Source organism: Myxocyprinus asiaticus, chromosome 28 (assembly GCF_019703515.2).
Source record: "Myxocyprinus asiaticus isolate MX2 ecotype Aquarium Trade chromosome 28, UBuf_Myxa_2, whole genome shotgun sequence".
Classification (NCBI taxonomy): Eukaryota; Metazoa; Chordata; class Actinopteri; order Cypriniformes; family Catostomidae; genus Myxocyprinus; species Myxocyprinus asiaticus.
The window spans coordinates 36,563,621-36,588,486 of NC_059371.1; the positions used below are offsets into that span (position 1 = coordinate 36,563,621).

Genomic DNA, 24,866 nt, shown 5'->3' on the forward strand with positions numbered 1-24,866 from the left:
AAATCATGCTAGTAAGGAGATAGTTCAGTATGTGTTTATGCTGAGGTGTGCACTTTGTCTGGTCACGCTATATGTTTCGAGCTGTAGATAAATAATTAAAAAAAAGATTTGTAAAGAGTCATTCATTTGGGAATCAGACAACACTGGTCATGGTGTGGATTCAGGAGTATCTGAGTATTTTAGTGCTGTGTTCTGTCTACATAGGCAGAACAATGCTCGTTTGAGAACCGTTAGCAGAACTGAGTCATGAAAATTATACATATCCGATATTATTTTTTTAAATTGAACCAGATATGAATAAAGACCGGTTCATGGCTCCAAACCATACTGACGATAGTTAGTATTTTTGCAATACTGTTTGGTTAGTGGTGCTGATACACTTCAGCTTTAAAGACTAATATAAAATATATGAACTAATAAGGACATAGTTCAGATTTGAGGGTTTATCGTCACCATATATGAGACAGCTCCGGAATGGGAAGCTTCGATTTGGTGAAGAAGTTTTTTGCAACAGTCCCTGAATGAGAAACATCAATACACATGTGAATAATCAGTAATGACCACAGAGAGTAAAGTAAACACAATTCTACGTATTAAAGAGCATCAGGTGTGGATCTGGTGTGGAGCATGTCTAAAGTCTCTGACCCACTATGAGAGCACTGAGGTCAGGCTGCAGACTCTTGAACTGGTTGGTGTAGTATTCACGCTGTTCCTCTGTTATTCGCCAGGGGTCGTCTGAGTAATCAATCTCATTCCTCTCCACCAAATGCTCAACAGATGGAACCTAAGCGAGATAAAGAGATACTGCCTGAGACAGATGTGTTGTGCTACAGCTAATGTTTTTTCAATACTAATATGTTTTTTAGGGCTGCTAAAGTTTGCACCAGACTCATTTATCATGAAATTATGGAGAAAGACCTTCTTAATAGCTAGTCTAGATGGAATGGTTAACTAAACTAAAGTCTTTTGCAGTCTTTGCATGATGGAATTTTAGTATCATCAGAGAGCAACGAGTATGAAATATCATCTACATGCAAAACACACCATTGATAATACTAGCGTTTGCATATGCAGAATGCCACAGGTGACAGCAACAACATCTTTGCGACATCAATAAAATATCTTTGAAACATTTTTTTTTTTTTTTTTTTGGTTTGTTTTCTGTTCTTAAAAGAAACTAAATGTGCTACATTTTAAAAGGAACACATTATTTCCAGGCACATTTCAGTAAGTTAAAAATTAGAATTTAATTTTCTGATAAAATTAGAATGTAATTTGATCATTAATCGATTACATAAATTATAAGAAAAATAACAATCATGACATAAATCATGATTATTTTAATCACAGACATAATATTTATTCATGTATTTATTTTTTCCTGTAACATTTAGCCAAGGCAGACATCATGTCATCATGGCAACTTTACATATAATTTAATCCAATCCAGTTCAGTTTTTTTTTTTTTTTTTTTTTTTTTTTGGATAGTGCTTTTTTCAATACATATTGTTCCAAAGTGGCTTAACAAAAAATTAGAGCTGGTAAATTTAACGCCTTAATTTCTGCGATTTAATATTATTTTGTTTAATGCAAAAATGTTTTTTTTTTTTTTTTTTTACACAATTAATGTAGTATATTTTTTTTTACTTCCTGAAACTTCACACCATAGGAGAAAGGTGTCCCAAGTTGTTCCTTACAGGTGCTGATTAGGGTAGGAGTGGGGTTAGAGCATCTGCTGCTTGCCAGGAACAAACCCAGCACTTCTGTACAATGGGCAAAACTTCATCAATGTTTTTCCCCACTATCTGTGGCTAAAATTGGCATATATAAATTTTCAGGAGGTGCTCGACTCGACTGTACATCAGAAACTGATTGTGTAGATCAGTGCACACTTATTCATTAAAAGCGATGCATGTCCCGGGCATAATAAACGCGGGAGCGGATTTATTAAACGGAGAATGGAGACTTCACCCGCAAGTGGTGAACCAGGCATGTGAGAGATACTGGCAAGCTGCCATTTCTTTTCTCATCGCCCGAAAATGCTCACTCACTTTCATCTGAACCAGTGTCAAAAGCAAACCGCACGAGTGAGACCCATCATGTGCGCCATAGAGTCTGAGAAAGACATGGCTGTTCAGCAAGCTGCAGACAGGTATACCTGTAGAGACTGAATGGCAGCCAGAGAAAATAATCGTTTTGAGATTTTAAACTTCAGCAAATTAAACTTCAGCATTCAATATGCTTTATATCTGTATGTATAGTGTCATATAATGCATTAGCAATGTACACTTAAGTTTCTCTTGCAATAAAGTTTGATATGAATCGAATCTGCCCAAAAAAGTCCACTGGAAAATAGCAGAACATTTTGCCCAATTTGTAATTACAACATGTCCACTGATTTTATGGCATGTATACATATACTTGTATCAAAGATTAATACCTGTACAAATGTCTCTTAGCCCTATCAGTGCAAAAAAAAAAAAAAAAAAAATCACATGTACGTATTTAAATAATTCAAATATATGATGACTAACTAGTTTCTTGCAAGTTCTTTGAGACAAAGCATGACGTAATTAATGATGATTTTTTAATATGTTGTAATGTATCATGTACCATAATTGAATTGTGATTAATTACAGGCAGCTGTGCGATTAATTAATTTAAAAAAATGAATAGATTCACAGCCCTACAAAACATATATATACACTTTTTTTTTTTTAAACAGTTGAAAATTAGAAAACATCTTATGAAATTTACTAGACTGTGGCGACATTTTTGCCAAATAACATTTCGTGTTTCATTACATGTATCGTGGCAGTTCCAAGGTGAAATCTCCACTGTGTGGCGCTAAAATCGAGTTTAATGTTCTCCCAAACAGAAGAGGTTTTTAAGGTTTTTAACAAAACCTTCCTCCCTACCCTAAACCTCAAACTTAAACCTAACTGATAATTTCATAAAAAGCAAATCTGAGATGAAAAACACAATAGTTGAAGCAACTACATCATTTTGTGGTGCTTAAATGACACTTTCAGCTTACTTTTCAGGACTCATACCCTTGTCCTTTGCAGTGCAAGTGCAACGCACTATCAGTTGAGCTACTGTGCAATTTGATTGTGTTTAAACAAGCTTCTATTGTTTATTGCACCAGGAAACTGCCGCAATACGTACAGCGAGCTACGTAAAAATCTTTTTTCAAAAATGTAGGAATACTAACATGATTCTATTCCTATTGAAGTTCCAATAGTGTGTAAAGACTAGCTGAATGCAAGAGGAAAAATTGTGTAGACCCATAATTACAGATATTCAAGCCAAAAATACATGCCTACATAAATAAAGCAGTCATTATATAAATCCATGTTTATGGGCCCCAAAGTGTTCATTAAAAGATCATTACAGACAGAAAGACATCATTATAGAGAAACTCAGATTTCTCTGTGAGCAACCAATCAGATGTTAGAATGGGGAGGTGGGCGGAGCTATTCACCCGTGCGATGGCAGGCTGCTCCGACTGAAGTTTGATGGAATAGTGACTGGGAGATGAGTTTTCCTGAGGAACGCTGGAACGACTCAGCAACTTACCATCATAAGCTGTGAAGAAAGACAAGAGGAGACCTATATATTACTGCTATCATGTGCAGTTCTGGGCATCTATACATGGTATTATAAACGGAATTGTTCTCTCAAGCGTAAAAGTTCTGTCATCATTTACTCATTTTCTAATGATTTTCATTTACAGATGAAAAGATTGAACGGGAATTTTAAGGTAAGCTGCAGTATGCCTTTAAATCCTCTCTCAGCAGAAGTTAGTGAGATAAAAGCACACATTTCAGACAGTAAAGCTATTACTTCAAGAGAGAGAGGACATGACTGAAACTTTTAAAGAGTAAAACTTTTAAAGAGTGAATTAAAGGAATAATAAATGGAGAACTGAAAGAGAGAACAAGAGAAAAGTGATTAAATAGCGAATGAGCATGAATTATACAATACAAGGTCATTGATCGTCATGATATTTGATCTGAGATTGCAATCTACAAGAATATAAGAGGCCTGGCTGGCTTTTTGATCTCACAAAATTCTTTACATCTAAAGCCCATCCAGAACACCATGTTCTTTTATGTGTAGATTTTAAATGAAATATTTATGATCCCTGCTGACTGATGAAGAAGGCTCAGCCATATAAAATTATGCTGATGTTGCTCTGGTCACAGCTGGAGTTAACAATGAGATAAAAGCATAATCTCACCACAGTATAAAGTCACAACCCTTCACTGGTGATATTATCTAACCCCTGGGACGATAATAATTAATTATTTGCAAAAGTAATTTTGCATATTGCAAAGATTATTTGATGCTTAAATAAGACCTGGAATATGTTTTAAGAAAGTAAATAGGGTCAATTTTGACAGCCCACTAACTCAAGAGAACAGGAGATAAAGGGGATGTATTGCTATCTGGGTGTTAGACAGATTAAAGGAGCTTCTAATCTGTCATGTCCATCACTACTAATGAGAACAAAACTAACAGACACATGGTATTTCCTCTCTCTCACACACACACACACTCAAACAACAGTGTGTAGAAGTGACTTTAATCCTACATCTGACATCATTGACACAAAACATGTCAGCTGTACATGACCCAATTAAACAACCATCCTGACTGAGCAAAATCACCCATAAGTTATTATTCTAGTATAAATACCAAATGCATTTCAAATAGATCATAAATGATAAGTATTTACAATACCATGTGTATCTGGGTCATTGAGTAAGGTTGCCCGAGGTGATTTAAACACTTGTGTCAAGTTCGTAGAAATGTAATATTTCATACATTTGTGAAAAATATTTTATTTTATTCAATGGCTTTAAAAATGTCAAGTGGTGTAACCATCAAGTAAAACGTATTAAAATACTTTTCTTGCACCTTGAATATACACAAGTTAATCTCTATATATATATATCATGATTTTTTTTTAGTCACAAATACCAAGATGTTTCTTAGGGCTCCTCAATTTGATCTGAACAAAATGTTCCTTTCATATGTAACACTTGGGACATTCTCCCTAGTGGCCAATAGAGGTCGCTAAAAGGATTTGTTTTTTTGTTGTGTCTCTGTTCTCTGTGTTCCCCTTGATTGATCCCAGCTATGTCTTGTGTATATATTGCCCTCGTGTTCCCTGTGTCTTTTTCAGTTGTTTTTGTTCTTTTCTCCCTAATTTGGAATGCCCAATTCCCAATGCGCTCTAGGTCCTCGTGGTGGCGTAGTGACTCGCCTCAATCCAGGTGGCGGAGGACGAATCTAAGTTACCTCCGTGTCTGAGACCGTCAATCTGCGCATCTTATCACATGGCTTGTTGAGCACGTTACCGTGGAGACATAGTGTGTGGAGGCTACACGCTATTCTCCGCGGCATCCACGTACAACTCACTACGTGCCCCACTGAGAGCGAAAACCACATTATAGCGACCACGAGGAGGTTACCCCATGTGACTCTAACCTCCCTAGCAACCGGGCCAATTTGGTTGCTTAGGAGACCTGGCTGGAGTCACTCAGCACGCCCTGGATTCGAACTCGGGGTGGTAGTCAGCGTCTTTACTACCCAGGCCCCCCTCTTTGTCAGTTGTTAACCTTTCGTGGATGTAACAATTTGTTCTGTTGTCATGTTTTGAGTTATGTTCATTTCTCTGAATTTTATTTAAAAAGCCTGCGCATAGATCCTCCTTCTCTCGCCTCTTTCCTGCAAACGTTACAGAACAAATGACCAGACTATGGATCTAGCGGCTTGGCAATTGTTGTCTCTCAGACAAGGAGGTGATATCACCGAGCAATATACAGAGCAGTTCTGCAGTCTCACCCAGGATTTCAATTGGGGAGATATTTGCCTCAAGGACTGCTATCGGTTCGGACTTTATGAGGCTGTGAAATCCTGTCTGCCAGGTGGCAGATTTGAACTTTCCTTGGTCGAATTCATTGACTGTGTTTTGAGGCTCACATTCTCCCCTTACACTGTGGGGTATGGCAGTAATCCCGTGACACTGCCAGCGCCCACGCTTGCCACGGTCAACGAGCCAGTTCCTGAAGCCTCGTCCGTTCCAGAGCCAGTGCTCTCATTCCTCTTCTCAGCTTCCGGTTTGAGCGAACGCTGGCGTGTTTGACTGTTGCTTCTCTCCGGACTTTTTTAAGTTTAAGTTTTTGATATGACTATTATGCCGTTTTAATGCTCGTGCATAATAAGCTTCAATTTGCTTATGGATTGTGGACTGTTCGGTTTTTTGGGTTTGCTGTTGTAATTAACTGTTCTTCCATCTGTGCAAAGCCTTTCCAACCCACTTTGGAGCCTTCGCCGCCCTGTTGCACTGCACTGAATCTGGCGATTGATTGAACATTCCCTCAACCGTCGCAGGCTGTTTAGGGAGATCAGTTATGAGCAGCCCTTGACAGGTTGCTTGAATTGGGGATCAGTGGAACACCTCGGCTGCGCCGGAGTGTGTGGACTAAAGTTATCAGAATTTCGGGCTTGGAAGAAGCCTGGTAATGATGGATCATTTTTGGTGGCTCAATCTGGCCTTTTGTATTTATTTACGCTATCTGCAGCTGGATATACGCTGCTCTGCTACGAACTAAGGCTTGGACATTTTTTCCAACATGGTTGTTAATTATTTATTCCTGGATTTACACCATCTGAATTCCTCATATCGTCTCTCCGCTGGAATCTACAATCAGTGTGCTGCCTTGGGAATTATACACAGACCACGGTATGTTCACCAAGGTTTGCGCCATCACTCGCATAAGCAGGTGTTGGTTGTCCCAACATACCGGCAATGTGGTCTTCTTTTCACCGTCCCCACGCCCAGGTTGCGCACAAACAACATGTCAATCCTGATAATCTCCCATCGCTGAAGCGTTTTATTCCTAGCTCTACCATGGACTCGGAGCCTACTACCGTCAAGATGGCCCTAGTAAATGCAAGATCATTATCGAACAAATCTTTTGTTCTAAATGACTTTATGTCACACTCTTTGGACTTTTTATTTGTGACAGAGACTTGGCTCAGTCCTGGTGACTTCAGCTCTCTTGGTGAACTTGCGTTCTTCACCTCTCCAAGGACCTCTGGACACGGAGGTGATGTTGCTACTGTTTTTAAAAATAATTTTAGATGCAAATTGTTGCCAACTGACTTGTTCTCCAGCTTTGAGGTACAACTATTAAATACTGACATGATAGGTTCTGTGCTATGTGCTTTGGTGTACAGACCTCCTACATTTAACAAGGATTTCGTCCATCAATTTTCTGATTTTCTCTCGGATTTAGTATCCCGTAGTGATAAACTGCTGATTCTCTGTGATTTTAACATCCACCTCTGTTGTCCATCTAAACCTCTGGTGAAAGGTTTTGTAAGCCTTTTAGAATCCTTTAATTTTACATAATCAGTCTCTGGTACTACTCGTAATTTGGGTCACACACTTGATCTGGTTTTGTTTTATGGATTTTCTGTAAACAATCTTGAGATTACTGATGTTGGTATTTCTGATCATTTTTCCATTGTATTTGACTCTGTCTGCTTGCAGCCTATCCATACTAGTTTGCAGTCTTTAAAGTTCTGTCGGGGCATTCATTCCTCTACTGCTAGTCAATTTGCAAACTCCTATCAGGCCCATTTTTCAGACTCTTTTCTCTCTGGTTTGGATACTGAGGAGCTGGTTGAAGTTTTAACAAATCATCATCTTCTACACCCTGTCTCAGTTGTCTGTCAGGATGTGTCTTCTGAGACCTGTGAAAAGTTTCTAAAATGTTTTACTCATAAAATCCAAGAAATTAGGGCCTCTATTCAGCTCTTGAAATTCCACTCACGACTGGTATTACAACCTCACCGGCTCTCTAACTTGCTTTCAACCATTCTCTTCAGTACATCTTAGCAATTTAGTGTCAAAGATGAAATGTTCAAGTTGTAAGACTGATGTTCTGCCTCCACGTCTATTTAAAGAAGTTTTTGGTATGGTGAGCTCTGATGTGGCCACAATTATTAACAGCTCACTAAAAAATGGGGTAGTCCCAGCTAGTTTTAAACATGCAATCGTACAGCCTCTTCTCAAAAAGTCACATCTTGATCATACCGTATATTCCAACTGCAGGCCAATCTCCAAGTTGCATTCATATATATATATATATATATATATATATATATATATATATATATATATATATATATATATATATATATATATCTATATATATATATACACACACACACACACATACATTCTTACATATACACTGTATCTACATACAGTACATATTTTTTCCCCCCAAGAATTCCAGCTTTTAATGAGACTTTTATGCTATGTTCTTTATTTATATATTTATCTGTCTCTGGACGCTTACACCACTTAGACATGATTTAATTTATAGCCCCAGAAAAAAATAAAAAATAGCAAAATGACATTGAACACAGAAACTGAAAAGATGTTCATCACAGTAGAGGTGTATTCAAGTCATGGTTTTGGGTGCATTTCTGATGTATTTAAAAACAACAATGTTTTTTTCTTTTTTCTGTTTGAAGCCAGGAACCCTCAACTTTGATGATAGGCCCCTTATGACGGACCACCTTCCTAAAAGGAAGCTACATAGTATCTCTACCCTCTCCTCGCTGGGCATCAAAGGAACTGTGCTTGACTGGTTTAAGTCCTAACTATCAGGTAGGTCCTTCAAGGTAATATGGAGAGGTGAGGTATCCAAGCTACATCAGCTACTTACTGGGATACCTCAGGGATCAGTGCTTGGGCCACTTCTCTTCTCTATATACACAACATCACTGGGACCCATCATTCAGGCACATGGTTTCTCTTACCACTGCTACGCTGATGACACGCAACTCTACTTGTCTTTCCAGCCCAACGACACCACAGTGACTGATCGAATTTCAGCCTGCCTGGCAGACATCTCGGCCTGGATGAAGGAACACACCACCTGCAACTTGACCCAGCCAAGACTGAACTCCTTGTCTTTCCAGCCAACCCTGCTGTTGAACACAACATCACTGTGCAGCTGGGTGCAACTACAGTAACACCTTCCAAATTAGTCTGAAATCTAGGGGTAACAATCGACAACAGACTAAATTTCACAGACCACATCTCAAAGACTGCAAGATCATGTAGATTTACACTCTACAATATCTGGAAGATAAGATCCTTCCTCTCTGAACATGCCACACAACTGCTTGTCCAGTCACTTGTCATAACTAGACTGGACTACTGTAACGCTCTCATTGCAGGCCTCCCTGCATGTGCAATTAGACCCCTGCAAATGATCCAGAATGCAGCAGCACGTCTGGTCTTTAATGAACCAAAGAGAGCGCATGTTACACCACTCCTTGTCTCTCTCCACTGGCTGCCGGTTGATGCACGTATCAAATACAAGGCTCTGATGCTGGCATACAGAACAGTCACTGGGTCTGCTCCAGCATACCTAAAATCATTTATGTAGAGCTACGCACCCACTAGAAGCCTGCGGTCGGCTAAGGAACATCGCCTTGTTGTACCAACACAAACAGGCACCAAAACACTTACCCGGACCTGGGGGTCACCAAACCCCTGACTTAATAGATCCAGACCAAAAAAAAAAAAAAAAAGAAAGAAAGAAAAGTGCCACGTCATTGACCATTATAGAAAATGCATGCAAAAATTACATACAGTAGATCTCCTATGTCTCAATTCACAACAGACGGCCCCCACGCACTACTCCTTACTGCCTGGAGGGGGTGCTATTTCATGAATGTACAGCACATATGGAAGTCTGCTTTTTTACACAGTCACGAAAACTTACTGTACTCCTGTTGCAGCACACTGTAAAAGGGAGCACTCAGGTCACCTGAAATCATATTCAGAGCTAATCAGTGGTTTTAAATGCAAAAAAGCTTTTTCTTATTTTTGCCTTTATATAGGCCATACATTTATATATTGCATATACAGTACATGTCTATTTTCGGCCACCACTTTTCACAATCCAGTGGATTCCTGATGTGTCCCACCCTACGTTTTCTAGTTACATATCCTGTTTCACTTAGAAATGTGTCACATTACGGAAGTAAAATGGGCTGATAATGCCATATCTCTGCTCTGGATATGTTCATAAACTTAGGAAAGGATATACGGTATGTTATGTCTCATAAGAATTGCTGGTAGAGTGTGCCATGTGTTTACTGTAGATTTTGATAAGGCCTTGTGTGTCAGTAGGTGTTGTGATTAGACAGCGTGATATTAATACGCCACAGGAGAGCAGCAATTAGCCAACTGCTTTCAGAGGACAGACAGACGCTCAAGGCTGAAGATTACACACACACACACACACACAGCTGTCTGACACCATTAGGAGTGTGTGAAACACCAGCCGTGTGATATGTGTGCGCATTATCTTGTACCAGCTAATCTATTACAGTATTTCTGTATGTGCACATTTCTGGTTTTAACATCTATCCATCCATCCATCCGTCTGATGGTTTACTTGACTATGTGACAGTGTGTTTGACCATCTATAATTTATATTACGGTCTATCTATCTAACTGGTTGTTTGTCTCACTGTAATGCCTTTTTAACCATCAAACTTCATACTTTTAAAACTAGTTTAATCTTGACAAACTTTACCTGTCTAGCTGCAAATTATTGGATGATTTGAAATTATTGTTTATAGTTATCAAATGCCACAGATGCTGTTGATAGTTCTTACTGAATCCACCTTAAATTAGCCAGAGTTGTATTAAATCATTCATTTTGGTTTAACATATCAGGGCATAGGCAAAATTCATAGGTTTGTGCATGCAAGATGTGTGACAGAGACTTTTACCCAGTAGTGCATCTGCTCCATTCCTTTGAGCACCGTATGGATAGCAGTGATAGGATGATGGCGAGTGGGGCGGGGAGATGCCAGGTGACTGTGGTGGAGACCACGCCTCCTGTTGGGGTTGAGCACAGAAAATATTCATTTAAAAGTGTGACAAACTAAAATCACAAAAAGTACACAAAAGTACTGCAAAAATATCAATGGCAAAATCAAAGATATTACATACATCATGGACCCTAGCTACTGATGCAAGTAGTCTCGACTCGAGCTACTTTATCTGTCTGTCCAAATATACATGAAACAATGCGTAATTTAATATTTGAAAGAAGGGTATCAGTTAAGAAAGTGTTAAATACTAGGCTGAGTATTGATACAGATTTACTAAATCGATTTGGATTCACAAGCTCTCGATTGTACTCCGATTCCGATTTGGATAAATTTCAGTTGTAATGTCCACATTGCTTACATATGAAAGAATTCTCTCTCAGCTAATGCTGTAAATTATACAGGGGATCTTCTAACTAGGTACACAAAAAAAAAAAAAAAAAAAAAAAAAAATACATTTTTTTTTTTTATTATCATTAGTTTTTCCATCATTTTGGTAACATTTAAGCTTTTTAAAAATGGATAAATTCATGTATTTCAACAATAAATATGATATCTTGAAATGGCATATATTATAAAATTGCAGATAGATAAAAACAATAAAAACTATAGAATATAATAATGTAATATAATAATGACACAAAAGTAATGGTAAATGTTTGTTCTATATACAGGTGCATCTCAATAAATTAGAATGTCATGGAAAAGTTCATTTATTTCAGTAATTCAACTCAAATTGTGAAACTCGTGTATTAAATAAATTCAATGCACACAGACTGAAGTAGTTTAAGTCTTTGGTTCTTTTAATTGTGATGATTTTGGCTCACATTTAACAAAAACCCACCAATTCACTATCTCAAAAAATTAGAATACATCATAAGACCAATAAAAAAAACATTTTTAGTGAATTGTTGGCCTTCTGGAAAGTATGTTCATTTACTGTATATGTACTCAATACTTGGTAGGGGCTCCTGTTGCTTTAATTACTGCCTCAATTCGGCGTGGCATGGAGGTGATCAGTTTGTGGCACTGCTGAGGTGGTATGGAAGCCCAGGTTTCTTTGACAGTGGCCTTCAGCTCATCTGCATTTTTTGGTCTCTTGTTTCTCATTTTCCTCTTGACAATACCCCATAGATTCTCTATGGGGTTCAGGTCTGGTGAGTTTGCTGGCCAGTCAAGCACACCAACACCATGGTCATTTAACCAACTTTTGGTGCTTTTGGCAGTGTGGGCAGGTGCCAAATCCTGCTGGAAAATGAAATCAGCATCTTTAAAAAGCTGGTCAGCAGAAGGAAGCATGAAGTGCTCCAAAATTTCTTGGTAAACGGGTGCAGTGACTTTGGTTTTCAAAAAACACAAAGGACCAACACCAGCAGATGACATTGCACCCCAAATCATCACAGACTGTGGAAACTTAACACTGGACTTCAAGCAACTTGGGCTATGAGCTTCTCCACCCTTCCTCCAGACTCTAGGACCTTGGTTTCCAAATGAAATACAAAACTTGCTCTCATCTGAAAAGAGGACTTTGGAACACTGGGCAACAGTCCCGTTCTTCTTCTCCTTAGCCCAGGTAAGACGCCTCTGACGTCGTCTGTGGTTCAGGAGTGGCTTAACAAGAGGAATACGACAACTGTAGCCAAATTCCTTGACATGTCTGTGTGTGGTGGCTCTTGATGCCTTGACCCCAGCCTCAGTCCATTCCTTGTGAAGTTCACCCAAATTCTTGAATCGATTTTGCTTGACAATCCTCATAAGGCTGCGGTTCTCTCGGTTGGTTGTGCATCTTTTTCTTCCACACTTTTTCCTTCCACTCAACTTTCTGTTAACATGCTTGGATACAGCACTCTGTGAACAGCCAGCTTCTTTGGCAATGAATGTTTGTGGCTTACCCTCATTGTGAAGGGTGTCAATGATTGTCTTCTGGACAACTGTCAGATCAGCAGTCTTCCCCATGATTGTGTAGCCTAGTGAACCAAACTGAGAGACCATTTTGAAGGCTCAGGAAACCTTTGCAGGTGTTTTGAGTTGATTAGCTGATTGGCATGTCACCATATTCTAATTTTTTGAGATAGTGAATTGGTGGGTTTTTGTTAAATGTGAGCCAAAATCATCACAATTAAAAGAACCAAAGACTTAAACTACTTCAGTCTGTGTGCATTGAATTTATTTAATACACGAGTTTCACAATTTGAGTTGAATTACTGAAATAAATGAACTTTTCCACGACATTCTAATTTATTGAGATTCACCTGTAGCTGTTTTTCTATAGTTTTTATTGTTTTTATCCATCTATCTATCTATCTATCTATCTATTTTATCATAATCATACATAGCACATATATGTAATATGCACTCAACCAAAACCCTTCTGTCAGACGTTCGCTGAACTGCCACTATTCTTAAAGAGACAGCACCGTTTATATATATATATATATATATATATATATATATATATATATATATATATATATATATATATATATATATATATCAGCCGATCAGCAACAACATTAAAACCACCTGCCTAATATTGTGTAGATCCCCCTCATGTCGCCAAAACAGCGCCAGCAAACAGAAAAACTCAAACCAGCCCATCTGGCACCAACAAGCATTCATGCGAATGGGGAAAAAAAGTGATCTCAATGATTTGGAGCGTGGCATGATTGTTGGTGTCAGATGGGTTGGTTTGAGTATTTCTGGAACTGCTGATCTCCTGGGATTTTCACGCACAACAGTCTCTAGAATTTACTCCAAATGGTGCCAAAACCAAAAAACATCCAGTGAGCGGCAGTTCTGTGGAGGGAAATGCATAGTTATGTGCAAATTATATAAGAGGAAATGTTTAATTCACTAACTAGATTATCCATATATATATATATATATTTTTTGCAAAGCAAAAAAAAAAAAAAATATTGCCACATATCTTTTCGTTTACAAAGAAATATAAAAATATCAAAAATTGTTAGATTATGTCTAGGGCTGGGCAATATGAATAATTCTCATCTAACACGTGCATCTGTGTTTGTCATATGTGATAGTCGCGTGTGAGTATCAGGCCTCCCGTTAGTTACAGGAGACCACAGAGCGGGATAACTCAAGCTACTCAATCGTTTTCGACCCAGGGAAAACCTGACGAGAAAAAAAAAAATCTCCACAGAACAGGACGACTCCCAAACAAGTCAAGAAAATGAAGAGGAGCTTGTTATTAAAACAGGTGCAACTTCTGGTGTGGGTTCAGTCTGTTTTATCTCCTCAAAATGATGCATGCAAAAGAATATTATGAAAGCCAAAAGATGTGCTCCGCATTATTTCGGTCATGTATGTTTTTGCAAGAAGGGTTTATACACTTTACGTGTTTTATTATTTTATTTTTTTTGTTCTTATGAATGTTACATTTATATAGACACTACACTCAATGCACTTTACACAGTGAACAGGGGGTTCTCCTCAACCACCACCAGCGTGCAGCATCCACCTGGATGATGCAACAGCAGCCATAGTGCGCCAGTACACTCTGACTGGAGTGACTGGAGTGATAGAGCCAATTAATGGATGGGGATTATTAGGAAGCCATGATTGATAAGGGCCAATGGGGGGAATTTGGCCAGGACACCGGAGTTACACCCCCTACTCTTTTCAAGAAGTGTCCTGGGATTTGTAATGACCACAGAGAGTTAGGACCTTGGTTTAACATCTCATCTGAAGGACAGATGTATGTAGCCTATTATTTTCTTTGTTACATTGCTTTGGGAAGATCTTTAAATTCTTGAGGAAAATTTATAATAATAATAATAATAATGGTCAGCAACATAGACTGAAATGTGGCATAATGTGAAATTGAGCCATTGTGGTAATGATTTAAAACCAAGTTGTTGTTGTTGTTTTTTTTTTTCTTTGACTACTGTCAAGTTCAAAATAATGAGAAAATTATATAAAGAGGAAGTGTTTAATTCACTAACTAGATTATCCATAAAAAATAAAAATTAAAAATTAAACAAAATAGGCATTGCAATATGGTTATTTAATATATAAACTAATTTTCATTGATTTTAAAATAAAATTACTATATTGTGATATACAGTATCATTATCGTGATATAAAATTACTCATATCGTGATATGAGATTTTGGTCATATCGCCCATCCCTAATTATGTCATATAATTTCTCACCTTGGCTTTTTTCCATGGCTCTTTATTTTATGACTATTTTTTATGACGTTTTAATGGTCAAAAGCCGGTATTTACCAGCTAATGGAAACCCTGGTATATACACACACACACACATATACATATATATATATATATATATATATATAAAAACGGTGCTGTCTCTTTAAGAATAGTGGCACTTCAGCGAACGTCTGACAGAAGGGTTTTGGTTGAGTGCATATTACACATCCGTGCTATGTATGATTATGATAAAATAATATTTTTGTTGTTTTGATCAACAACTGACTGCAAAGAACAGAAAGGATATTAAAAGAGACATTTTTCTCGAATCCAGGGCATGCTGAGTGACTCTAGTCAGGGTTACTAAGCAACCAATTGGACCAGTTGCTAGGGTGGGTAGTCACGTTGTGTTAACTTCCTCGTGGTCGATATAATGTGGTTCTCGCTTTCGGTGGGGCGTGTGGTGAATTGTGCGTGGATGCCGCGGAGAACAGCGTGAGCCTCCACATACACTAGGTCTCCACGGTAACGCGCTCAACAAGCCACGTGATAAGATGCGCAGATTGACGGTCTCAGACGCAGAGGCAAGTGAGATTCGTCCACCGCCACCCGGATTGAGGCGAGTCACTATGCCACCACGAGGACCTAGAGCGCATTGGGAATTGGGCATTTCAAATTGGGGAGAAAAGGGGAGAAAAATCCCCACACAAAAAAAATTAATTTAAATGACAAATGGATTGTGTCAATGTCGTTTCTGGACACACATTACACAGAACTAACAAAACAAAACTTTTACTCTCAACATGCAGTGAAATAATCTTTATGCTGAACTTCTTGACAATATACTAATCAATCACTGTGTGAAATCTAAAAACTTACCAGCATGTGGCTAAATCACAGACATTTTTATCTGCATAGTGCAAAATTTGGTTGCATATGCGAGTGATTTACTTGCATTGTAGAAGGTTGAGCATAGATTTAAAGATCGATTTTGGGATTAAAGCAATAATGTTGAGATTGTTAAAATGAAGATTGCGATGCATTGGAAAATAATTTTTTTTACCCAGCTCTATTAAAAACATGTTGCGAGTCAGCTCTTGTCTTTATGAGTATGCACACAATGACAAGGCTAACTGTGGTTTACATGCTGGACGAAGCCGAGCTGCAATCGCTTTGTCTAGTCTGACAACAATCGTATAAATCAGACTGGTATGATGTCAGTGTGACGTATTTACATGACATTTAAAAAAAAAAAAAAAGATGGGATTGTTGTTTTAGTCCAATTGAAATCAAACTTCTATAGTGCTTATAAATGTACTGACTATGTTTCTCTTTATGTTGCGCTGACACCAAGTGGCAAGTAATACTCATCTGGTCACATGATCTCAGCATGGCAGTGCTCATGAATGTGCGGCCAGCATCATATGTAGAATAAAGCAGCTTTTTCCTCTAAGACTGATATGACTCATGTGATTGAGATGACTCTTCGCCATACTCACCTGTTTTTCCATGCTGGTATCAGGGTGTCTGACGACAGGTCTGTCTGCAGGGGGACGAGGGGTGGAGCTTGTAACCAAGCCTTGAATTTGAGTCTCATTGGTCGAGGTATGATTGGGGTAACGCATCTCAGGCTCATTCATTATTCCCACAAACACAGGCAGAGGAAGTTCTGTGAGGAAAGTTAAACACAAGGAATGAATGTTTAGACGTCTTAAAATGTAACCTAGTTATTGGCTCTCAAAGGTACCTTTAAGGTCAGCTTTATAAATCTCTCCTTGTGTCGCTCTGATCTTTACTGATAATCGAGCACATTAGACCTACTGTGAGGTCAGCTGATCTCCTCTGCCTGTTGTGAGGGTCTCAAAACCTCCAAAGTCTGCATGTAACAGCCTGTAGCAGGATTAAAGGCTAATCCAGCCAACGTTCACCACATATCTGCCCAGCAGGGTAGATTGGGGTTGCGTTCAGCTCAAAATGAATGCTCAATATTAGCTCAAATTGTTTTTTTCTTGTTTTAAAATAATGCACACCAAAATTTGTTAGATTTATACTTAAAACAAGAAGAAGAAAAAAACTATTTGGCAGTGGTGTAAGAAAAACCAACTTGCCTCTGTCACCGTTTACTTTAATTGTATAGAAAAAAATATGCAATGAAAGTGAATGGATACTGAGGCTAATATTCGGCATAAAATCTCCTTTTTGTTTTCCACCGAAGAAAGAAAGTCTTAATATGCTACTATGCTTTTGGAGTGTATTTATCTTATTTTATGGATGTTTAGATATGTTTACTGGAAAACATGATACACATTCTGATTAAGAAAATGATAACAGTAGTTTGAGTGGACTTCAGATTTGAATAAATCCAATTTACAATGTGTAAATACAGACTTAGCGGGTGGGACAATACGAGAATGGAGTCCCATGTAGGGTTGCGAAATTCCGGGGGATTTTATTATATTTTAATTTTCCATGGGAATTAACGGGAATTAATGGGAATAAACTGGAAATTAGCAAAATTGCAAGTTAGCCTATAATAGGGAACTTAAAAGTAGTTGAAAAAAAAACAAACATCTTGCAGCATAATATTGGTTAAAACAACCAGATTTAATGCAAATTCAGTTGAATTTCTACCCTGCGCATTCCTCAATCACATGCACACAGCACACTACTTACTGTAGGCTACTTACTACAGCAGGACTATTGCAGCCACACTACTGCATTTGAGCCCAAGGACTACATCCAGTCAAGTAAGTTTTGATGATATTACTAGGGCAAATATATTTGATCTATGGTATTAAAGTTTAACTAGCAAATACTAAATCAATATGTATTTATACACTAGCTAGCTAGCCAGTAAATCAGATATGCTAAATGTAAGCTAGCTAACACTATTTCATTGACAGTTTAAGAGGCTAGCTATCATGGTGCTAGCTAGCTCAACTGTGGTGCTATTTCTTCTGCCTTCTACTAGCCAGTTTTCTGTTATCATACAAGAACGTAGTTTATAATTTGATTTAGCATGCTGATTGAGGAGTGTTCATCTATTCATCTAGCCTATTTCTATTCATTTGTCCAGCATCAATTGTAAAATATTTTTACCATTCCAGAATATTCCAATTGTTTAGCTAACTATTTATATATCTGTGCATGGCATTGCATTAGTGTTTTTTTACAAGCTTTTTTCTAATCTTATTCTACAGAACAATGCCACGTGCGCCACCTGATGTGTGGATACATTTCACCTCAGCCAATGTAGAAGGAAAGGCTGTGTACATTTGCAAATACTGTGCAAAGACCTATGTTAAGAATGCCACAAAGATGCCCAAAGTTTTTTCCAATATTTCCAAAATTCCCCAGCTTAACTTCCCATGGAAAGTTTCTGGAAATTTACCGGAAATTTTCCGTCCCTTTGCAACCCTAGTCCCAAACACTAAAGGAAATTATTCTGTGTGTGGAACGTTCCAAGAACAAACACGCGGCCTCTTTCTCCGTGGGTTTTGGCTCAGCATGTGTCAAAGTCATATAATGCTGTGAAGGCGTCTATATTCAAAGAACTCAAAGGAATCTGTGAATTGTTTTTTGAACCAGTGCATTTAAAATGATTCGTCTGAATGAACCGATTCATTAAAATTAAACTGACTTCACAATGCTTCGCAAGGCGAGCATGTTTGATTATCGCCAATGCCTCTGTTCATTTGGCTGTAAAGCTGCGTGTGCAAATAATGTGACATAAAACAGTGATGTAGTGTTTTGCCACGCAACACAACTACTCACTGGAAAAAGTATCTACTAGAAAAGCTACTCTGAAAATAACTGCGCTACTGTCACACTGCTGAAAAAGTTTGCTAAAATTAGTAGCATCACAACTTTTAGTTAGTTCATCCCCAACACTGTTGAAGATTTACCTCCTGCGATGCTCTCCAGACGTACCGGCAGACCAGTCTGCACCGCGGCCAACAGCTTCAAAGCTATGTAGAACTGTCCACATCCGAAGTAGCCTAGCCGCTTAGCGCCACACGCCTCAGTTATCTGTTAGCAAGAGAGAATGTTTAAAAACATTAATGAGGGGTAATGACTGAGACTTAACATCAAATTGACTATATTTTAACATTGCAACATTTTAAAAGCATTTATTAATGTGAAGTCAAATCTTAATTAGCATAATTGCTAATGGGGGAAATTGAAAATATAATTTCTAATCCTCATTTTTGGTACTACAAGAATATGCAACTGATTATAAACTGTGTTCAAAACAAACTGAATTTCACCTGTATCTGAGCTCTTATCAGGGCCGTTTCTGAGCTTATGGGGGTCCTAATGAAATCCTACTTGGAGGCTCCCTTCCCTCTCATGCCACAAGGGGGGCCCCCTATCTAACTGAGCCATAACAGCTGCCTGAGTCTTACTTGCAGCTTTTAAAAATAAAAAATTCATTGCTTTGCAGGGCCCCCTGGAGGCTCGGGGCCCTAAGCGCCCGCTTATAGCAAGAAACGGCCCTGGCTCTTATAATTAAAAACTAGCATCGTAATGACAGCAGAGATAAGAAATCGTACATCATCTTTTCATCATCAATTCATGTTGACTTTAAATCAATAAATCAAACCCCTGAACCCAAGTCTAAATCTTAGCCCTATCCCAAACCATGAGACATACACAAATGTTTCCTCTTGGGAAAAGAGCAGAACTCCCACAGTAGTTTCTCTGTTAGAGTCATTATTGTTGAAGCACTCCATGCAGAGCTGAAATCCATCCTTCCATACAGACATAATCAATAGAGTTCAGCTCAGCCGTGATGCATTGTAAACTTCTTCTCACTTACTCACAGGAAAAGATCTGTGCACTTTAAATAGCAGCACATTGTGTTGTGTGCTGTTATGTATATCCTATATCTGTTGCCCGTGTTGAAAAGACAGCATGTTTTGCTGTTCAAGCAAAACTTGTTTCCTTACTCATAAAAACAAACTTCTCGTCAAGTTTCAGTAGGCAACAACTTCAGGTTATAATAATAGCACAATGGCGTAAGCAAAATAAATGAAAAATATCAGAATTTGTCTTTTCTCAATGCAAGTAAGGTTATGCTTGCATAATTTCTTGAATTGTCTACAGTAAATAATTTCACCAACTGCGTTCCCTTCACTTTGCAAACATTATCTGAAGATCTATCCAAACATTGACTCAACGTTCCTGTTTGACTAGGTATGGAGATTATTGATTGTGTTCTAGTGATGGGAAGATCGGATCATTTTACTGACTTGGATCTTTGAGTCTCGTTCCACGAACCTTTATTCAAGTCATTTCGTTCATTTTGTTCATTTAAGCAGAATTAAATTAAAATGTTACATTTTCAATAGCCAAATCCCCCCCAACACATCTACTTACGCAAACTTTGATTATAGACCCAATAAGGAAAAATGATAATGCATCCAATGATAAGAAACAGAAAGATTAGTTCATCACTGGTTTGAATCTTCTTGTCCGAGTCATTCGTTCTTTTGTCACATGACAGCTGTAATCGCTATATACGGCTGTCACATGACAAAAGAATGAAAGACTCAGACCAGATGACTCGAGAGGTGAACTAATCCTTTCTGTTTCCAGTGTGAGCAATGCATAGCGTATAGTGCTGTCATGTGACAAAAGAGCGAACGACGCGGACCAAAAGAGTTGAAAGGTGAACTAATCATTTCTGTTTCCTGTACAGCGCCTATGCAGTTTTCACGTAACAAACGAACGGAGGTTGCGCAATGCGCATGCACAGCCAACACAAAACGAACAAATCACTCTCTGAGACTACTCGTTCTTCTGAGTCACATAAAAGATTCATTCAAAATGAACAAACTGTTCATGAACGATCCATCACTGTTGTGTTCTGCTAAGGTTCCTGTAGTGCTGATGGCTCATTACAGAGCACTGTGGAACTTTAAATTCCATAAAATCAGACTGATTCAAACAAGAGAGTTGCAGATTTGAATTCAGTCATTTTAATTTCCCTGTCGATCACCTTGAGTTGTGTTTCCATCTGTATCATACCTGCCAACATCAGACTGTGTAAAATAGAGATATTTTTTGGGGGGGGGGGGGGGGTTACGTGGTTCGTATATGCGAGGAACAGCAGCCGGTGGAGTTTCTGATGTGCCCGTAGGGAGTACGTGCCCTACGCAGACTGCGTAATATGCGTATAGAGAGTGACAGTACCGGTCGGTAATACTACATTGAAGATTAATAATACCAAGAAATTGACCATGTATTCAGATGGTCCCTTACCACATCCTTCACAGTTTTAGAAAGTGCATATCCTTTCTTATATGCTGAGAAATTTCATGACCCATGACTTATACATTTTTTTTATTCTATTTATGTCTTCGATTATTTATCTTTATTTTATTTATGTATACATTTGTGATCTGTGTGGGTTCATATATGTTTTTTTTATTTAATTTATTTTAATTATTTCTTTTTTTCCCTTCACCTGTATTTCTTGTCTTTATGACTCAGTGACTGTATTCATATATTGTTGGATCTATGTAATTTTGTACATCATAATGAACATTTATATTGAACTTCTGTTTTTCAATTTAAAAAAATCCAGTTTTAGCACAATGTGTGGACTTTTCAGATGGTCCCTTACCACACCCCCATACCCACCGTATGAAAAGTTAAAATAGCGATCTGGAACGATTTCACCGTGACGCCATCTGACCAGCTTATGGGACAAATTGCATCCCGTATTGATTCGATATGGGACACATCATTTCATAATTAAATACGGGACGATCCTGTATGCAAAGTGTGGATGTGGAAAATCGTGAGTTTATTGGGAGAAATTGTAAAACGGGAGTACAGCTGGAGGAGAGGTGGAAAAATGGGAGAAACCCGGTAAAATCGGGAGTGTTGGCAGGTATGATTTGTATGAGCATAAATAATTTTACAATTTGTTTATACAAAACTAAGTATTGTATGGTAAAAAAAATTAATATAAAATAGTAATCATTAAAAGGCCAATTTAAATATGAACTACATATTCTGCAAAGATTAAGATCTGTTTATTTCAAGATATTGTAGATTACCATATTGTAAACAATTTTCAATGCATTGTGTCATTATAGCCTCTTTCAGTTTCTTCAACTTTAAGCACTTTTAGCACTTTTTTTAGCACTTTTTGGCACTTTTTTAGTTATGAAAAGTCTTGCTATGGCTAATCGCAAGAATAATGGCTAAACTACTCAGCTCCTAGGTGATATTTACCTTCAGTTTTCTTTGTTTTGCTTTTTTATCACTTGTCTCATATTTAATCTTAAAAATGTTCTTCACTGACACATTTGTCGACTTAGTTAACAAGTGCATTAACTTTTGAAAAACTTTATTAGGGGCAAAATTGTTAGGTGTGGCAAAATGATGCCACAACTGCTAGAATTTTGGAAAAATCGAAAGAAATCCTTTTCTCACAATAAATATTCAAATGGTTTGTTTATTTCACTCTTTGTTTAGATTATTATAGTTTTAAATAAGCAATACTATGTATTTTTATAATGGATTCTATAGTTTAATATTATTTATTTACACAAAAAAAGGTATTTAAAAATTACCAAAAATAAATAATGAAGGCCTGGTAAATAGTTTAGTTATTTTAAATTTGTGTAACAAAAAGTAACAAGTTAACAAAAACCAACCCCTATGCCATGAAAGTGCCCGAATTTGAAGAAACATCCATAAATATACAGTACTGTGTAAAAGTTTTAGGCACTGGTGAAAAATGTTGCATAGTGAGGATGTCTTCAAAAATAATGCCATAAATAGTTTTCATTTATCATTTAATGTCATACAAAGTCCAGTAAACATAAAAAAGCTAAATCAATATTCGGTGTGACCACCTTTGCTTTTAAAACAGCACCAATTCTCCTGGGTACACCTGGACACTATTTTTCTTGGTTGTTGGCAGATAGGATGTTCCAAGCTTCTTGGAGAATTCGCCACAGTTCTTCTATCTATTTAGGCTGTCTCAATTGCTTCTGTCTCTTCATTTAATCCCAGACTGACTCAATGTTCAGTAGGGGGTCTGTGGGGACCATGTTATCTGTTGTAGGGCTCCCTGTTCTTCTATTCTAATCTATACTATTTACAAAATTATTGTTTGGAAGTCTAAAATGTATATTTCCTATTGACACACTAAAGCTGAAGATATCCATAACTATCTTAAGATAAATGTTTTTGTGTAACATCTTATGTGCTTAAGACTTTTGCACAGTACTGTACATACATACAGTACATGTATTGAAATCACAACTCATATGCTTGATCTTCAAATGATTATTTGTCGCAAAAGACATTTATTATGTTACCCTGTTTATTAACATTTCTGTGGAACACTGTTTATGAAAGCAAATGCTGCCTGTTATTGAATATACTGTAAATAGATTGTCTATTTTATAATATTTTGTAATGAGTTTAAGCACATGCCAATGCATATTTACAGAGGACATAAAAACCTAGAACCTTGCATTATATCAGGGTTTGTTTAGTTGTATCAGACACGCTGGCAGATAATGCCACGACCAGTATTACGCCCTAGGGGATTCTGAGAAACAACACATAAACCAGCAGATGCCAGTGACTTCAGTCGCTACACCTACAGCTGCTGTCCAACAGTTCAATCTGGTCCAGTGAAGGCTGAATGCATTTGAGGAAGGAACTTTATGTGTGATTAATGGAGATTTCAGATGCTATGTGTTGAAATAAAGCACGTGTCTGTCATTAGGCCCATTAAAAAACTGAAAAATCTCCAAGCATTATGCCTTCTTACTAGTCGTTCAGAATTGAATCGAGTATGCCTTTTAATTCCATATCAGTTCCTGAATTTGAATTGAGGTGGCAAACAGGATGCAGAATTGTAACAATTGAATTTGAATTTAAGGAGGTAGAATCAACATGAGGTATTTCCAAAAACATTACATTTTTGAAAGCCACTTACAGAAATTTATATTTAGTTTATATTTGAGCGTTTCTTCAACTTCAGGCAATTACATGTCCCAGAGGTTGATTTTTCTTAATTTGTTGACGTTACAGTAACATTTAGGTTTTATATTAGATTTCTAGGACAGGCATTAGCTTGGTTTACGTCCTATTTTTCTGACTGCCACCACTTCGTCTGTGTAAATGAGGAGCTGTCAGATTAAAGTTAAGTATGGAGTGCCACAGGGATCAGTTTTAGGGCCTCATCGCATTTGCTGATGATACCCAACTTTATATTTCTTCGAAACCTGACGAAATTTCACAATTACTAGATTATTTACAAGATTATTGTAATGCATTAATAGGTAGATGTCCTGCAGGTTTAATAAATAAACTTGTTCAAAATGCAGCAGCTAGAGTGCTAACTAGAACCAAGAAATAGGATCATATCAGCCCCATTTTATCTGTGTTACATTGGCTACCTGTTAAGTTTCGTATTCATTTTAAAATTCTGTAAATTACTTCCAAAGTTTTGAATGGTCTAGCTCCAAAGTACATAAGGCTGCATTTACACTAAAAGGCTTAATGCACAGATCCGATCTTTTGACCGAATCCAATTTTTTGTCCTGCCTGTTTACATTCATTGAAGACACGACTCGTATCTGATATCTGTGTTTACATTAATCTCCTGCCCAAACTCAAATTATTCCATTACTGATCGCTTTCACATATGAGCGCCACAGTTCACCATCAAGTTTTGAATGGCTATTTAATATTTTCAAAAGTAGGCAAAATTGCATACA

At 37.6% G+C, this 24,866-nt stretch overlaps 1 protein-coding gene and 1 long non-coding RNA gene across 10 annotated transcripts in view; one reads left to right on the top strand and one right to left on the bottom strand.

The window, feature by feature from the left end:
- LOC127418760 (ralBP1-associated Eps domain-containing protein 2-like) overlaps positions 1 to 24,866 on the bottom strand; it is a 63,798-nt gene that overhangs the window by 28,174 nt on the left and 10,758 nt on the right. For 6 of the 9 annotated variants that reach the window (XR_007893542.1, XM_051659551.1, XM_051659550.1 and 3 more), the window contains exons 2-9: positions 19,020 to 19,143; positions 16,614 to 16,783; positions 10,840 to 10,948; positions 9,822 to 9,866; positions 8,848 to 9,018; positions 3,485 to 3,588; positions 646 to 784; positions 454 to 517 (exon numbers count right to left, since the gene is read on the bottom strand). Coding sequence is in view for 8 of the 9 variants with exons in the window: in XM_051659551.1 (XP_051515511.1) it covers positions 454 to 517; positions 646 to 784; positions 3,485 to 3,588; positions 8,848 to 9,018; positions 9,822 to 9,866; positions 10,840 to 10,948; positions 16,614 to 16,783; positions 19,020 to 19,143 (926 nt within the window). In the remaining variant the exon portion in view is untranslated. The remainder of the gene's footprint in view (positions 1 to 453; positions 518 to 645; positions 785 to 3,484; positions 3,589 to 8,847; positions 9,019 to 9,821; positions 9,867 to 10,839; positions 10,949 to 16,613; positions 16,784 to 19,019; positions 19,144 to 24,866) is intronic. The other 3 variants (XM_051659555.1, XM_051659554.1, XM_051659553.1) reach the window with 2 other exon arrangements.
- LOC127418863 (uncharacterized) lies at positions 3,495 to 9,815 on the top strand. The gene is made up of 4 exons (XR_007893555.1): positions 3,495 to 3,657; positions 3,737 to 3,763; positions 8,560 to 8,695; positions 8,890 to 9,815. It is a non-coding gene; the product is annotated as an uncharacterized LOC127418863 (long non-coding RNA).